Source organism: Podarcis pityusensis (genome assembly GCF_964106645.2).
Source record: "Podarcis pityusensis genome assembly, chromosome: 1".
Lineage (NCBI taxonomy): Eukaryota > Metazoa > Chordata > Lepidosauria > Squamata > Lacertidae > Podarcis > Podarcis pityusensis.
The window spans coordinates 22,883,987-22,901,930 of NC_138028.1; the positions used below are offsets into that span (position 1 = coordinate 22,883,987).

The following is a 17,944-nucleotide window of genomic DNA, read 5'->3' on the forward strand; positions in this document are numbered from 1 at the left end:
TCTCCATCCCCATCATTCTGCCCGGACGCTGAGGTCCAGCGCCGAGGGCCTTCTGGCAGTTCCCTCACTGTGAGAAGCAAAGCTACAGGGAACCAGGCAGAGGGCCTTCTCAGTAGTGGCGCCCGCCCTGTGGAACGCCCTCCCATCAGATGTCAAAGAGATAAACAACTACCTGACATTTAGAAAACATCTGCAGGCAGCCCTGTTCAGGGAAGTTTTTAATGTGTGACATTTTAATGTATTTTTAATCTTTGTTGGAAGCTGCCCAGAGTGCCTGTGGAAACCCAGCCAGATGGGTGGGGTACAAATAATAAATTATTATTACTATTATTAGGTCACTTCAGTACTGCTAACACAGTGGTTTGACTTCACCCCTGTCTCTCAAGACAGATGGATGCCAACAAAGATCTCTTATACAATATTCTTTATTGTCTCTCCCCCTCCCTTTTAGGTGTGGATTTCTTATGATGGAGGCACCAATTTTGCACCATTATTAGCTTTAAATGCTGAGATGATTATAGATGTAGATTCATGTGTTTACACCCAAGCGATTATATTTGTGACTGACGCGGCAAACCTTTTGTACAGTAAGGCAGGTAGGAAAACATTAAAAAGTGGAGTCTTCTGCAGTCTTTGAAGACTCAAATATGAGATTAGGCTAAGAAACCAGGTCCCCCAACCTATGTGTTCTCATAGCTAGGTAGGGAGAAACAAATGGAAGCACCTGATGCACCTAAGGAATTCACTCTCTCCTGGGCAGAACCAGGGAGCCCTAAGGGTGCCCAAACCAAGAACCATGTAGACTAGAGACATAGATTCACTGCATCTTCTATGACTTCTACCTTAAGTGAGATTGCAGGAACTTGGGTGACCAACAGCAAAGGCTATTATCTTGTCTCCTGATGTCCCCATTTTCACATTATTCTCCAGGGAATAAATGCCCTATGCATTCTGCTTGCTGATATCTCATAGTGTAGTATGGTTGGCTGGGATCCAAAGAGCCGTTGCAATCTTCTAGTGGGTCTTAGAAGCTTTTAATCCACTCATTTGTTGCTGCAGCACCCTGCATCTACCCCCGCCTTCCAAAACCCTCAATTGCCGACCAATCCATTCAGACCATGAGGCACAAGGAGCTTCTTCCAAAAAGGAACAACACCTCCTTGCATGCTTCAAAGTATTTGACCACATATGACCTTGTTAGATCCTGGCCCTTAGGAACTATTGTCTGAAGTTGCATAATTTAGATATACTTTATCCTCATCAAAACGATTTATTTCCTCATTGCATTGATTAAATATGGGTTGGAAGAGCTGTTGATCTCTCCAAATATTCACAGAAACCTATTGTTCTAGAATAAACTCATGCTTCCTATAATAATAAGATTTGATGCATGCCCATTATTTATATTTCCCCTTTTCTGTAGGTGTACTGAGATATGCCAAGGTTTTCCCCCCGGCAAAGGGTATCTTCAACATGTACTTTGACCACCTGGGAATATTAAATCATATTTCTCTGAATGATACAATTGACTCATTTGTAAAAGAGACGAGTGTGGATGTGGACACTTTTTTGAAGGTTAAGTATGCTTTTGATGCATGAATGAAAAATGTCTATGAGATTGTAATAATTGTTGTTCTTGTTAAGGACAAACCTTCACTCTTCCAACATGTCAAAGTAGGAAGCTAGTTCTAGAATGGACACTGGAGTCATTAATCCAGCATTTTTTCACCACTATCCAGATATCCTTATAATAGATTTAATTCTTTTTAAAAAAAAAAAAAATTAAAAGTTGATTTCAGCAAAGCCACCATTATAATGGGTTACAGCAAGAAAGACAATTCTGTGGTTCCTTAAAAAAAATAGCTGCTCACTGCTTTCTGGGGGGGAGTGGGGGCGATGTTTGCGGTCCCTCAAGCTCTGACCTCACGTGCTCCAGTCATTGCAGGAAATCTCTCCCCAGTCCCAGGAACCCTGGTCGATTCCCTGCCAAGAAGGACCATTAAAGCTGGCAGTCTGGGCATTGGCTGTTGCTCCTGCCTGGCCTGGCAGCAACACCTTGAAAGGCGGTGGGCCTCAGCGGCGCAGTCGGGTCCCAATAGCTCAATCCGAACCATATTTCCTGTATATGTGCCCTATATGCCGAGGGAGTGCATTAATGAAACTTTCAGAAAACCATTGAGTTTGCCCCACCCCCTTAGCACAGGCAAAGTCACATAATGCTTCAACTAAGTTGCCACCTTCAACTCCTTCACTTCTTTCAAGTGGGACTTGAAAGTGCTTAGCTTTAACTGACTCCTACCATTATCTTCAGTACCCTGAGCAAATACTGATTTTTAAAAACGTAGTCTTGTACTCATTAGAAATTTAAGAGAAACTAGGGAGAAATTTTGTAATATCAGTGTTATGTACTGAGTTGAATAGGATCCAAACTGCAGCAGTCTGATTGGTCCTAGAACAATAGGATCCAAAATGCAGCAGTCTGATTGCTCCTAGAACAATAGGCTTCAGAATGCAGCAGTCTGATTGGTCCTAGAACAATGCAGCAGTATGATTGGTTGGCAGGAACCACCCAATCCTGCTCCAGATAGAAGTGAATCCACAACCTGATTGGCTTACAGTAGAATTCCGGAATTAGCCAATCATGTGCAGCCCATTGTGTAAATAATGTATATAAAGCAGATACTGTGAAGGGACTTCCATTCATTCCTCCTCACCACTATGAGCTGAATAAAGAGCATGAAATCACTTTGTGACTCTGAGTATATTTCAATCAGTATTATTTTTGGATTACTGCAGCTATGTCTGTGCTGCTTAATTACCAGTTTCATCGTCATCAAACCTTTTATTGGCATCACATACCAACATCCATAGCAATCAATACCGAATTCCCGCCTTCCCAGTGACACAAAACATTTGTCAAATGAAAGAGACAAAGCAATCTAACATTACATCTCTAGGTCTCCAGGGATATCAGACGTCTGCAGTGTGTTTCGACGACAAAAAAACAGATAAAGATATTTAGCCACTAACTTGGTGAGCGCCTGATTGTTCCCCAATAATAGAAAATGTATGACCTCTAACTCTGGTTTCCATTTGGGGATGCAGAGTTGATCTAGGAACTGCAGGCGGAGATCAACATATAGTTTACATTTAAGAACAAGTTGCTGTCCCTTTATGTTAAACCGTTGTAGCCCTGGGGAAAGAAAGGGATCTAGCAAAACTTCACTAAGGAGAGGATCTTTATCTGTTGTGAGGCAGATGTTTAACCAGCATGTAAGAAATCTCGCCCAGGCTGCAGTCTCTACCTTGTGTTGACCTTCTCTAGACACAAGCTGCCTGCACTCATTCTACCGGCTGGGTAAACCCTGGCAGCCAGACTGGAATTCCGTAGAGCAATTGAGCTATAACTTTGACGTTGAAGACCTTGAGGGCAGAGGGGATATAACCTCTTGTTATAAAGAAACACAGTTTCTAAGCAATTTCTCTTCTGATTGCTATTATAAATTAAATTATCTTTTTTAATTCCTAAAATTGTTTAGCAAGTTTTGTATCTATAAACGCATGAATATATATATATATATATATAATTAATTTTCTCACTTTGTTCCAGGATATTGACTTAGGTTTTGAATTTCCTTTGGCTGTACAGTATATCACTGAAGAGCAGATGTTACTTTTAAACCACGAGCCACTGATAGCAACAAAACGTGAGAGATTCAGTAATCTGCAAAGAGGCAAAAGATTAGATTATGAGTAAATATCAATAACAGCATATGTTTTATTAACAAGCAATGTCTTGTTCTGTTGGGTTTTTCTTTTTAATGTACCCTGCTATTTTACATAATATAGCAAAATAGCATCTCTCTAATTTGGTTAAATTGTTCAGAGGGTTGCCACTTTCTTGTTCTGCCTGCTCTTAGAACCACTTTGTACTAACATTTGCAACGTGTACCGTGTAATACAAGTTTCAAACAAAACTTGAAGGCTTCAAAAATATATCAGTAGGTGATGTGTGTGTTGTAGGAAATTGGAAACGGTTTCTGCAGTGTGTAATCTGTGGGGGATGGGGACCCACCACCACATTTGGGAGCAAAGACTGCTGGAATCTGCTGTCTTCCAGGGATGTGATATTGCTAGAGCCAGAAGGAACAGGTTCAGATAATATGGCCCATGAAATATTGTACCTACTGGGTGTACCTAACTTGGAGATTAAGGGGTATTTTCGTGTGATTTGATTTAATATTTGTATTCTGCTTTCCCCACAACAACTGTTGAGCTCAAAGTGGCTCACAGTAACAATAATACCATTACAAGTTAACAGACATTGTGATCATGGTAGTAAATTCAAAGCACAGGAGAATATAAAGCTAAAGACAAATTCATCAAAAAATTACTACAATTCAATACAAAATCAAAGTGATTCAAAAGATCAGAAATAGCTGCTGAACAGCAGCCCTGTGCCAGCTGACATGCTTGAAACCACAATTTTCTCTTAGTACTATTTTCCAGCAAGGGAATCTTAGGAACTAGTCGAAATTCGTTAAAATTCATTAGATGTGTGATCTGACATCATCAAGGTGGTATTAAATGTATGCTTCTTTTTAATTTAGGCCAGGAGGATCGTGTATAATCAGAGAGGTTTTTAGGACGCCAGCTCCTCCGGGCTTTATATCATCTGCATTGGTAGATGTTCTAGATCGGTTTCCTGTTGAATCTAAAACTGCTAGCCCTTGTACAGCAAATACTTTAAGAGTTTTGCCCCCTACAGGGAGCAGTATATCATACAGGCTTCAGCTGACTTCTCCAGGTTTGTGCATCACCTGATAATGAAAAGTTTTTGGAAGGAGGGTCTTTGGCTTATGCTAATCACACTTAAGTGGGGAAATATATAGGAAAAGAATTGTAGGGAATACTATTTGTCTAAGATTGGTTGCATGGTGGTGGCCCCTGCCCAGCATTTCCTAATTTCCTATGTAGCCTCTTTTATATGTTCCTCGCCATCCAGTCATTTTTATTTCTACTAGATCCCCTTCCTAAATCAACAGCCAGCCAATCAGTCTCCCACTATGTGTAAATTCATACTTTTCTTATGGAGAGAAAATTGCAAAATGAAGAAAGGGTACGGAAGGTGTATCCCAGAAAAGTAAGGTAAGGGGTTAATCTGGTAGCCCCATAAAAAGAAGAGAAAGAGCCCCCAATTTCCAGCCTGTGAATGAAGCATGGGATTTCAGCCTTCACTTGACACTGCCTGTATTTCTGAGGTTTCTAGCAAAATAAAAAGTTTTATGAGCTGTGGGAGTTACAGGGCTGCTGTTGACTAGGAGAGTCACACAGGTAGTGGCAGTCTGTCAAAAATTAGGAATCTAAACTTTATATCAAAGAAGCCATAGCTTCAGATCAGTTTATCTTTTGTGTAAATTAAGCATATTCCTAGCAGCAGCAGCAGCAGCAACAACAACAACAACAACAAAGGGAAATGCAGCTTCTGCACATTGAATGATGTTTTCATTATTTTCTTGTTTTCCAGGTGTGAATATATTTAAACCAACCGATCTTGAGAAAACAGTGGTGATTCCAGGCAGTAGCAGTTTCTTCATTGTTCAAGTTGTGAATGACCAAAATGCTTTAGGAGATGCTACCATGCCTAATAGGGTGCTTTTAAATACAGACATTCCACCTGGGAGGTGGTTCTTGTATGACTTTGGCACTGTAAATAAAAGAAAATGGAAAATTGTTGTTGACATATGTAGATATACAATACAACAGTTTGATGACCTACCACGCCATGCCATTAAATACTTGGATATTGGGTCAAAGCTGGAATTGAAATTCAGAGTGACTCCAGTTAATGTAGGTAAGACTGCACATACCGTATTTTTCGCTCTATAAGATGCACCAGACCACAAGACGCACCTAGTTTTTGGAGGAGCAAATTCTGAATCTCAGAAGCCAGAACAGCAAGAGGGATCGCTGCGCAGTGAAAGCAGCAATCCCTCTTGCTATTCTGGCTTCTGTGATAGATGCGCAGCCTGCATTCGCTCCATGAGACGCACACAAATTTCCCCTTACTTTTTAGGAGGGGAAAAGTGAGTCTTATAGAGCAAAAAATACAGTATTTCTTGTCTCTCTACTCTATGTATTCTCTATAAAATGTCTGAAAGTGTTTGAAATCATATGAAAGCAAACTCTTTATAAGTTATGATCCTCACTCTAATAATTTAACTGAAATTCAACAAAATGTATTTTACATATATTTTTATCCTATTAACTCCCATCCTGCCTACAGATCTTTCATATGGATTTCTCATTTTGATGTGCATTTGTACACAGATGTATATGAAATAAGGGTACACTGGAATCAGCCAAAATCCTCAAGTATTTTTCAACCCAACTGCAGTCTCAGAGTGGAGCTAAGTTTTGCCTTTTGTGTGAGGTTGTTCTACAGGAAAGAAATATTGGAAATAAACATTATTCTCATTGTTGTTTCCTTCCACAGCGTATAATGTGTTCCATAATAGGCTAATGCACATTATAATTGGAAGGCCTTCTCTACTGGATGTGAGAACAAAAATTTATTTTGACGACAACAATAGCAATTTAATCGATATCACTGTTCACAGTAGATTTTTTGAAAAGGTAACATGCTGCCAGCTCTTTTCAGAGTACCTTGATAAAGTACACACAGCTTTAATGTGCATTCAGACTCCAAAAATCTTCTCCCCGTGTTTTTGTACAAAACAAACTTATGTTGGTTTTAGACCAGTTTACGCTATGGCTTTCCTCACAGAAACCTAGAAATTGTAGAGTAATGAGACTTGGTTGGTAGATGTGTTGGGCATTCATTGCAGATGTTAGTAGGTGTGGCGGTGAGCTGGCAGGGAGGGGCCAGCATGTGTGCTGGGGAAAGGCATTGGGTTGGATGCTTAGTGTAACCTGGGGGTGGGAGGGAGCCTCTCCTGTTGGACATGTAAAAATCTCAGGGTACCCTGGTAAAGGCGTCTGGGTTGCAATCCGAAGGTCCAGATGACGTGAGGTGGGGGTGATGGGCCAAGGGCTTCCGTTCAGTGGCCAGGGGCTGTCAGCTTAGTTTACCAGCATCTTGAGGGGACCCTTAACCCAGGACTGACCCTTGTGAATAATCATCCAGCAGTCAGGTAGGATGATTTGGGATACACACCCAATGCCTATGCCAAAACCTCATGTCCAATTTATTTCCAAGTTCTTCTCATGTCGTTTTTGATGCTTACTTCCCAGTTCCCAAGGCACACTGCGCACGGGCCTGCAATCCCCCTCCCACAAGCACAAGCACATTGGTGGTCCTTGAGGTATTATACTCCTGAGCCGTTTAAGGCTTCATAGGTCAAAGCAGCAGTAATTGGCAGCCTTTGGGGGAACACAACACTGATACAAAAACCAGCCACTCATAGTCTTACACTCCTTTTAATAGCCCTCACCCTACCCCTAATCACCTTCAGGCACCAGTTTAGCACAGACACAGCTATATGGTATAAGACTACACTACAAGGTTTACTGAAAGCAATGGGATGCAGGTTATTAATGACTACAGTGCAATTGTATCTTACACCGGCATTCCGTTCAAAGCAGTCTGCATATCTGCAAAAATGTGTGTACTCAAATCATTGGAACTGGACCCCTTCATGAGCATCCTGGGACTCCAGAAGCCCTGAAGTGCTCTTGCGAGATCTCACAGGTCCATCCAAGTTCTCTTAAAATCTCCCAGGAGCACCCCAGACCCGTCATGCAGATAGGCAAAGCATGGCAGAGATAGCTTAAAAGTGCTTTTTTGCATCAGATTTTCCTGGTGCAAAAAATAGCTTTTAAGCTCTCTGCCTTGCTTCTCAAGCAAGGTGCTCGCCTCCTGCCAGCTCCTTATTCAACTTGCAAGATTTCAACCAGCCAGACTTCAACTGCGTATGGTTGAAATCAGGCAAGTTAAATGCATGTATGACATGGTCGTACTGTAGGTCTATTGTTGTGAATGGGGCCCAGTCCCAGCTATCTTTACCTGATGTGTGACCCTTGTCTTTATATGGATATATTGTTGTCATACGTTTGTTTTGGAGTATTAGTTTAATAATTTTTATTATTCCTGTTTGAGAAACATTTGTCATATGATAATTCTTAAAACTATTCCAATGGAAGACAGAATTTGGATTTCTTCTAGTACGTACAATGCACACATGCTGTGCTGGCGAAATGAATGCAAATGCCTTACGTCAACAGCCATGCTTGCATGGATAAGGCTCTATGGCAGGGGTCAGCAAACTTTTCTACCAGCGGGCCAGCTCACTGTCCCTTAAATCTTCTGGCAGGCTGGACCACACACACACACACACACACCAGCAGAGGGGGCTTCTCTCTCTCCCCCAGCCCCTCCCTCCCCGATTTCCTACCTCCTCTGGCGGTGGTTGGGAGCCGGCAGCTGTGGCGGCAGCTCTCGCTTCTGGAAGAGCTTTCCCGGGTGCCAGGCACAGGGCCAGCAGGCATGCCAAGCTCCGGCCGAAGCCCTGCGATGCGCCCATGGGCCTCTCTGTCCATGGCTGCCTCGCTGGCCAATCCGAAGCCTCACCGCCCACGAGCTGAGGAAACCTGGCACGGCTTTGAATTGGCCAGCGTTGCTGCCTGCCCAGAGGCGTCTGCGGCTTAGAATTGGCTGCGGGAGCTTCCTGAAGCCAATCCACAGCCACCCACACGCCCATCATGGAAGTCAGTCCCCGCGTGGTGAGATATCAGTTTAGCACGGGGACTGACCGAGTGGGCAGCAGAGTCCTTGGGCTGGATTAAAGAGCCCCTTGGGCCTTATCCGACCCACAGGCCTTAGTTTGCCAACCCCTGCTCTTTGAGTGCGTTATAAACATGCAACACCAGATGGTGCTGGAGAAAAAACAAACAAAATTCTTTGCGATTTTCCATAGTGTTTGTTTTCTTTTGTTATAACAATTTAATTTCTGACTTATTTATAGTGGGTTTCCCCCCGTGTGTAGATCCATCCTATGATGGGAAGCTAATTATATTCATCTATGTTGGAGACCAATTAATGTTATGCTTTCTCATAAACATCCCTAGGGTAAAACCACCATAGCTGTTATCGGATTGGGATCTCTCCGATGTGAAGTGACAACTCTTGTCTTAACGCTGAAGAATTCCTGCTCCTATCTTAAATCAATGCACTATGTTCTATCTGCTAAAACCTCTCCTTCAGACTGGCTAGTTGAGGATGTCAGCGCTGAACCAAATGGCTCAGCGATTGCCAGACTTTTAAAGCAGCTACCGGTAAGGATCCTAAATCCTACATTTTAGTTTAGAATTCTTTCGTACCCTTTCTTAAGTGTTCTGAACAGGGGAAGGGCACAGATGTACCCATTGTTCTATGAAGCCCCGGGATACATTTTTCCAAAGCCATACCTAGGCACAAGACTCCTGAGTTGGATGGATTTAAGTGTGGCCCATGAAACAGAGAGCAATGCTGAGGACGTCACTACACTCTCTGGCATCTGTGTCAGTGAAGCAGACAAGTAAAGCTAACTTTTCTTCTGATAGAAGGCAGGGTCAACATTTCCAACTGTCTTTTTTTAAAAAAATCTATTTTTTAAATGTTTCATTAATAACAATCCTATGGAGGCCACATTAATTCGATGCCAAATCATGCCAAATCACAATACAATCAAAAGAGCCAACTAAACAGTTCCGAATTGAACATTTTTGGATGACTTCCCGTGTTCTGGATATCAGGGGTTGATGTTATTCCTTGATCCTGCACCAATTCCGATCTTAATCATCTCCAGATCAAAGCCTTGGCACTCAGTGGCTGATTCATTTCGCAGGTTACCATTCTCTTTCTTCCAAAACACGTATGTTTCTTAAGTCCGAAATTCAGATACATCTTAAAAGAAACAGAGATAGGGGGGCCACTAGGGGGCGCATCGGAAGATGGCTGACAATAACATCTCTCCGACCCACATGAGGTAATTTGGAGGCTATGATGGGGGTAATTAGCCTCCTTAACCCCTCCAGGATTGTGGGGGGGACGGCCCTTGCCTGCTGTGCCCTATACCACCCCCGAATTTGTGGGGATGGGGGCACTAGGCACAAAGCCCTCCTGTGGGATTCCGGCACTCCTCGATGCCGTCTCTGATCCGCGCCGCTAGTTTGCAAGAATCTTTAAAAGAAACAATTTGGACGAGATAAATTGCACATACTTCAAGGAAAGAGGGGGAGTAAAGACTGCTGACAGAAGAGATCTCTGATAAAACAAGACAAGAATAAGATATGAGAAGATACGTCAAGATACGGTACGGCAAATGACTGAGGGGGGGTTTAATCTCTAAGTGATTAAACAAGAATCCCCTCCCCTAATGAGTGAGAAATGTCGATTTAAGGACTTAAGTTGTGGATTTAAGGCTGTGTGGAGATAAATTTTCGAACCAAAGCAATGTTCCAAGACGAAGCTGGAAATTTAAGAGTTTTGGAATGACGCAGTTAAAAATGCCGTCGCCATTTTGGGAGGCACTGTCGGAGCTCTTGAGTCTGGGAGGAGAAAGAGAGAAACAGAGTTGTTTACATATCGTGGACTAACTCCTCAGTGGGATTTAAGAGGGACAACTGCCTAATTTACGATGGAAAGAGCGATGTTATCTACGAAGGAGATGATATATGGAAACCATCTGGACTTAGATTGGAAGAAGGGGAAATTCACACAGGATTATTATATTTGCTTATCGGCTTAAGGAGACTAACAGAAGAGATCGTAAAGGGAAAAGAGAAATTATATGAACAAGATATGATGTGGAAACACCAAGATAAGATTGGATAGAACTATGAACTCTGTTTGGACTGATTGGGACTGATTTGGACATTAATGCAGTAATAAGAAGATGATTTGAATCCCCCTTTGGATCTTGAAGTATGGGTTCCCCCAACAAAATTTAAAAATTTGGCTTTGTAATTTGGAATTTATGTGATGTGATTTAATTTGATGTGATTGGCCAGTTAATAAAAATTATTAAAAAAAAAAAAATTAAAAGAAACAGAGATACCTCCGCTCATGGCGACTGCATCGGGGAGTTTCCAATACGTGCAGTGCTATGCCCTCTGCGTCCATTACGTCTGGGCTTCAGAGCTCTTCTCAGGATATTTGAATCAGAAGCCCTTTTATTTCCTCCCCCCCCTTTCTTTTCTTTTTCCACTCTTTTATTATTTTCATCTTCATGTTTTTTTCCTGCCTTCCTTTGGTCCTGCTTTTGGTGGCGTTGTTTTTATGTCCTCTGCTCTGGCTCAATGAGGGGGTGTATGCACATGAAGGTGAGGGCTGGCTGGTGAAGGACCCTGTGTGAGAGGCAGGGAAGGGAAGGTCTCCCAGGGTGGGAGGCTGGAAGAAGGGAAGCTCCCAGGTGAGATCTGGGAAGAACCACCCCCTTATGTGTGAGACACGGCTTGAGATCTACCTTTGAGAGAAGATTGCATTTCTCTCTCTTTCTCTTTCTGTTTTCATTTAGATTAGTTTGCTTTTTAAATTTGTTCTTTTATCTGTATTAATAAAGCCTTAATAATTTTTTTTTAAAAAAAGAAAGAAATCTGTGCTGCTGGTAATAATTGTATGAATACAGGGTTGGGGAGATGACACAAAGGGGAAACCAGTCTTATTTTTCATCATATAATTTCCCTCTTTTTTCATTTACAAAGATTATCACACAAATAAATTTATACAACCAATTAGAAAACATAAAATCATTGACCCTTTCTGTGCTTACTTATGTTTTATCTTTTATCACTGCATAGCCAATTCATATCTATTTACTATTTATCCTTTGTATTTTATTTAAATAATTTTCACTGCACGTTTTTATGTCAGTCCTGCTAACGATTTAAGTTGTTTGCAAACATTCTTCAAATAATAAATTTTCCCCATTAAAATGTGTTGTTTTTCATACAGGTGAACTACAGGCCACCATCTGTTTTGGGAATTGCTGTTCCACTCACAGAAAACTTCTATAATGCTGACCCCAGCAAACCTAAACTGAGGGATTATTTTACAAATTCAAAAGTAAGTCTTCATAGCTACTCATGTAAGAGCTTTGAGAATGCACGTTTTAAAAAATTGCTATCCATTTTGCACTCCGTGCTGTTGCATGTTCTTTACATACATATACACGCATTAAGAAAAGAGATTTCTAATTAAGAGGAGAATCTTGAAATTCAACTTCCAGATGAGCATTTCTATAGAGTTTGCCCCAGAACTTAGGCATCCTGCTTGCACATCTGTCAACATCTTCTTCTTCCCACTATAAATAGCTGGTTTTTGCATATTATTCTGAGAAAAATAACCTGAAAACTTGGGCTCGAATCCTTATGTTTTAACTTTATGGCCACCTCATGGCCACCTCATATCACTTGCCAAACCTTTGCAGTAATAGGATAGATAGGATCAGAACATATGTTGACACAATTGCCCAACTACTTTCCACACACTCAAGGTAAATATACTTTAGGAGCAATGGGAACAATTTGAAGCACCCAGAGCAGCCAATATGAGCATTTCCTTTTTTTGCCCTAGGTGAACTCTACTGTCTCACCCCGTTTTACAATCCTCCATGTTTTCCTGTTCTATCAACAAGAGGCAGTAGAGGATTGCATGCATAGCTCATTTTGCACTATTCCATATATTCAAGATATTGATATTTTACATCTCATTAAAGACTCTCAAAGTCAACATATCAAGGCTGCTTAAGAATACGGAGAGTGTAGAGAAGAAAAAGGGAAAGGCTGAAAAACAGGCAGAGGACTTCATCTGCAAAATCATTTGCTGTCACCCAAGAGCCCCAATGTCCATTCAGCTCATTTGTCTCTTGCTCAAGAGAATGCTTCTCTTCAACCCAACTGCATATCATGCTTCCTGTTCACTAAGGAACAAGAGTTATTGCATAGTTCTCTTTGCCCTGACTCTCCCTTTCTTTCTGACAACCCTTTTCCACCAAATTTGAACACGCAGGGCTCTCCAGTCCACTGATAGTTGAAAAACTATAGACTGATTCAGAGGTCAAATGATTTCCATTGCATATGCTGGTCTACTTTGTAAGCACAGTCGAGAATTGCCTTGATTATACCTTCTTTGGGACACGGGTGGCACTGTGGTCTAAACCACAGAGCCCAGGGCTTGCCAGTCAGAAGGTCGGCGGTTCAAATCCCCACAACAGGGTGAGCTCCCATTGTTCGGTCCCAGCTCCTGCTCACCTAGCAGTTCGAAAGCACATCAAGTGCAAGCAGCAGGAAGGTAAACAGCGTTTCTGTGTGCTGCTCTGGTTCGCCAGAAGTGGCTTTGTCATTCTGGCCTCATGACCCGGAAGCTGTCTGCGGACAAACCCTGGCTCACTCGGCCAGTAAAGCGAGATGAGCGCCACAACCCCAGAGTCGTCCGTGACTGGACCTAACAGTCAGGGGTTCCTTTACTTTTCCAACAGAATTCTGGACGGTACAAGCAATGTGCTGGCAAGTCAAAGCGCTCTGAATGTGGATGTACAGAAAATATGAAGCTGTCCTTTTCTGTTGCCTTTTCTGATTGCAAGGAGAAGGTAAGGGCTATGCCTACAGGTGCAGCTTTTTGTTTGTTATTCGGAGGAGATATGTAGTACAGTCATACCTCGGGTTGAATGTGCTTCAGGTTGAGCGCTTTCGGGTTGCGCTCCGCTGCAACCCGGAAGTGACGGAGTGTGTGTCACACGCATGCGCGGAAGTGGCAAAACGCGACCCAGGCACGCGCAGACGCGCCGTCGTATCTTACGTTCTATTCAGGATGCGAACGGAGCTCCAGAACGGATGCCGTTCGCATCTGGAGGTACCACTGTATCCTGGAACCATTACATCCAGTATGTAAAGTACCGGGTATATCAAAATAACAGTACGTTAAGAAACCTAAGAAGGCAAAAATACCCTTAGCTACTGCTGAGAAGATGACAATGTTGTGACAGGCAAATATCTTTGGGGAGGGAATTCCGCAAATGGGGCATCATAACTGTCAGGGGTTCAGGAGCAGAGGCAAGGGCAAGGGAGGAAACAGAGAGCAAGGGAGAGGAGGCAGAAGAAAAGATGAGTGATGACGACGACCCGAGATCTCCGAGTCTTTCCAGTGAATCAGAAGATTCACAGAAAGGAGCACCAGTGGCCAGGGCAAGGGGGGAGCCTAGGGGGACACCCCAGGAAGATAGAGCCAGAGGGGACTCAGAGGGGAGCAGTTGGAAATCAGGACCAGCGTCACCGCCAGAGAGCAGGGAAGAGGAAGGGCGCCAGGGATCAAGCGCTGGCAGCTCACAACAGGGGGGAGGGCACGAGTCAGGAGTGGCCACACCTCCATCGGGGAGCGAAGAAACGGTCAGACGGAAGGTGGAAGGTTGGGCGCGCGTGCCAAGTTCAAATGCACAGGAAGGTGGCGCAGTAGGCAGCCCGGAAAGGGAGCCAGGTCCTAAAGCCCGCCGAAAGGAGGGAGAAGAGTCAGGGGGGTCAGCGTCAGAGGAATCCCGGAAGGAAGAGACCCCGGGGGGCAGAGGGACCCAGAGAAGAACAGTCAGGCGGAAAAGGTGGAGCAAGGCTAGGATATTAAGTTGGTGTACAAGGGGCGGAGACTCAGATGGAGCTTCGCCGATCTAACCATGAGACGTAGAGTTGCACGCAGCAGCTTGAGAATGGAAACTGTAACTCAATAAAGACTTTTATTTAATGATCGCTGGCTAGCGTGATCCTCTGTGAGCTAGGATCTGGAAGCAGCTCTGACAGTAAGCTCCATCCCTAGATTGTGGGCATCTACGTCCTCGCGGAGAGGAGAGAAAGCGGGTGCCTACTAGCGAGCTCACGAACGGCAGACAACATGACGGCCGAACAGCAGATAGTGGAACTCAGAGAAGCAGTGACACGACTGAATGCCGAGGCTCTTGCATCCAGGAAGAGAGAGGAGGACGCAGCTGCCGCCTACAGGGATCTCCAGGTCAGGTTGGAAGTGCTTACGAAGCAAGGGCAACTGACACCCAAACCGGAGGGGATTGGGTTGGGGAGACGAACAGGCGGTCTGGTCTCTCACTTCGATGGGAATTTGCAACAGTACCCCAACTTTAGAGCAGATGTAATGTGTGCACTGCAACTGCTGAACAAAGACTTTAGAGATGAGCAAGAGAAGGTGGGATTCATCATGTCCCATTTGCATGGAGATGCTAAAGCATGGCTGCGCAATTTGTGGAGAGATAAGGATCCGGCGCTCCAAAATGCGGATGCCTTTATTAAAGCGATGGATGGGTGCTTTTTATCAAGCATTGACGTGGATCTTGCTCGGCAGGAGATACATGGACTGAAGCAAGGGAGGGCCAGCGTAAGGCAGTACCATGCCCGCTTTTTCGCTTTGGTCAGTGCCCTGGAATGGGACAGAGATTCGGCTCCTGTAAGAGACCTGTTTTGGGAGGGATTGCACGGCTCGGTTAAAGATGAAATTGCGAGGGGGGAGAGACCCCGGACCACGCAGGAGATCGTTCAGAGGGCGCTGGCGGTGGGGGTGCGGCTGGAAGGACGTCCGTGGAGCAGGGACGAAGGGCGTGGAGGGCGCGAACCAGCCAGGGGCTCCTCCTTCCTTCCCAGAGAAGCAGCGCGTGCGCAATCCACGCCTCCGCCAGGAGGAGGAGCGGAACCTATGGAGGTTGGAGGTGCAAGGGCTCAGTCAGCAGCCAGAGCCCTAGCACCGGCAGCAGTGAAAGCGAAGCCTCCTAGAGGGAACAGGAAGTGTTACATCTGCGATGATCCACAGCATATGGCGAAAGAGTGTCCCCAGAGGCTCCACAAGCACACTGCAGCCTCAGCAATGGTAACTGCAGCAACGCAGCAAGGACAACCACAGCAGGGAAACGAAGGAGTCTGGTTGGAGGAAGAGGCACTGGGGCCCAGCCAGACGTGTCAGTGAAGCAGTCCCCAGAGATTTTACAGCCCATGGACCCCCTCCCGCCCAAACCGGTAGTGAAGCTCACCGCGTCGCTCCAGCTGCCCAATGGAATCACCATGGACGTGCCAATCACCATTGACTCCGGAAGCAATGCGGACTTTATAGGGCAGGACTTTGTCGACCGGCACGCTATACAGTTGCTGCCTGCCACGCTGCCCCTGCAGGTTGTCACGGTGGATGGCAGGGAGCTGCTAGGGGGGCAAGTGGTGAAGCAGACGCCACCAATGGTGATGCGACTTGGGAATCACAGGGAAATCATCAGCTTCAATGTCACTCAACTATCGGACACGCCCATTGTATTGGGCATGAGTTGGCTGGACAAGCACAGCCCGACGCTGGCTTGGTACCAGAGGCAGCTGACCTTCGGCTCTTCCTTTTGCGCTGAACACTGCATCGTGCCCAGGCAGGAAGGAGGGGAAGAGGAGTCACAGCTGCAGCTAGGCACGCTGCAAGCGGTTCCCCACAAGTACGCAGAATTTTTGGAGGTTTTCTGCGAGAAAGAGGCAGACAGGCTACCCCCCCACAGACCATATGACTGCAAAATTGACCTGCTGCCGGGGGCGGCGCTGCCCAAAGGGAAGCTGTATTCCATGTCTGAGGACGAACTGCAGGAACTCAAAGAGTTCATAGATCATAATTTGGAGCGCGGTTTCATCCGAGAGTCCAAGGCAGCGGGGGGCAGTCCGGTATTCTTTGTTAAGAAGCGGGACACGCCCCAAAAAAGACTTGTAGTGGACTTTCGCATCTTGAACAGTGTGACCAAGCCATCGGACTTCCCCATGCCCCGAATCGACGACCTCCTCGCAAAGGTACGGAAGGGCAGAGTGTTCACCAAGTTGGACCTGCGAGGGGCATACAACCTCATTCGCATGCGGGAGGGAGATGAGTGGAAGACAGCCATGTTCACGCCCCTGGGCACCTACGAATATAGAGTTATGCCTTTTGGATTGCAAAATGGCTCCCACGTTTTTCAAGCTTTCATGCATCACGTGTTGGCGGGGCTCCTCTACAAGACGTGCGTCTGTTTCTTGGATGACATCCTGATCTTTTCGGAATCGCAGCAGGAGCATGACAGACACGTCAAGGAAGTGCTGAGCAGGCTACAGCAACATAGGCTTTACGCCAAGCTGGAGAAGTGCCAATTCGACGTGACCGAGGTGGATTTCCTGGGCTACAAGTTGTCTGATAAAGGGCTCGCCATGGACAGCGCCAAGGTCCGAGCAGTGTTGGATTGGAAAAGCCCACGCAACCGGAAGGAGGTCCAACGGTTTGTCGGCTTCGCGAACTTCTATCGCAAGTTTATCAAAGGCTTTGCGATGCAGACAGCGGCCATCACGGACACGCTCAGCTCCAAGAAAAAGAAGTTCATCTGGACAGAGCAGGCGGAGCAGTCCTTTCAGGCACTCAAGCGTCTCTTCGCGTCGGAAGAGCAGCTGCTTCATGTCAACCCCAGCAGGCCGATGAGGGTGGAGACAGACGCTTCGGACAGAGCCGTGGGAGCAGTCCTGCTGCAGAAAGACCCGCAGGGGGTTTGGAGGCCGGGAGCGTTTTACTCAAGGAAGCTCAGCAAGTCCGAACAGAACTACACCATCTGGGACAGGGAGTTGCTGGCCATTCATGCAGCGTTCAAAGCGTGGAGGCACTTCCTGATCGGCGCCAAGCACACGGTGCAGGTCTGCACGGACCACAAGAATCTAGAGCACTGGCGCACGGCACAGTTCCTGAACCAGAGGCAGATACGTTGGGCTGAGTTCTTTGCGAATTTCGACTTCCGAATAGAGTATGTCCCGGGGGACACCAACATCATGGCGGATGCTCTCTCCCGTAAGCCACAGTATCTGGAGGAGGCAACGCCAGCGGCCGCCATGCACATCTTCGCACCGACAGTGTGGGCGTGCGCGGCGGCAACAGTTGACCTGGATGCGGTGCGACGAGCGTTGCAGGATGACT

At 45.3% G+C, this 17,944-nt stretch overlaps 2 protein-coding genes across 8 annotated transcripts in view; both read left to right on the forward strand.

Annotated features, from left to right (window-relative positions):
* Positions 1 to 17,944, forward strand: part of LOC308481584 (cation channel sperm-associated auxiliary subunit beta-like) — a 122,947-nt gene that overhangs the window by 31,200 nt on the left and 73,803 nt on the right. The window lies entirely within an intron of this gene.
* LOC308482069 (cation channel sperm-associated auxiliary subunit beta-like) overlaps positions 1 to 17,944 on the forward strand; it is a 60,077-nt gene that overhangs the window by 30,885 nt on the left and 11,248 nt on the right. For all 7 annotated transcript variants that reach the window (XM_081015088.1, XM_081015087.1, XM_081015089.1 and 4 more), the window contains 9 exons: positions 452 to 596; positions 1,424 to 1,575; positions 3,611 to 3,753; positions 4,611 to 4,807; positions 5,528 to 5,854; positions 6,497 to 6,636; positions 9,088 to 9,294; positions 11,954 to 12,064; positions 13,479 to 13,589. In XM_081015088.1, the coding sequence (XP_080871214.1) occupies positions 452 to 596; positions 1,424 to 1,575; positions 3,611 to 3,753; positions 4,611 to 4,807; positions 5,528 to 5,854; positions 6,497 to 6,636; positions 9,088 to 9,294; positions 11,954 to 12,064; positions 13,479 to 13,589 (1,533 nt within the window). The remainder of the gene's footprint in view (positions 1 to 451; positions 597 to 1,423; positions 1,576 to 3,610; positions 3,754 to 4,610; positions 4,808 to 5,527; positions 5,855 to 6,496; positions 6,637 to 9,087; positions 9,295 to 11,953; positions 12,065 to 13,478; positions 13,590 to 17,944) is intronic.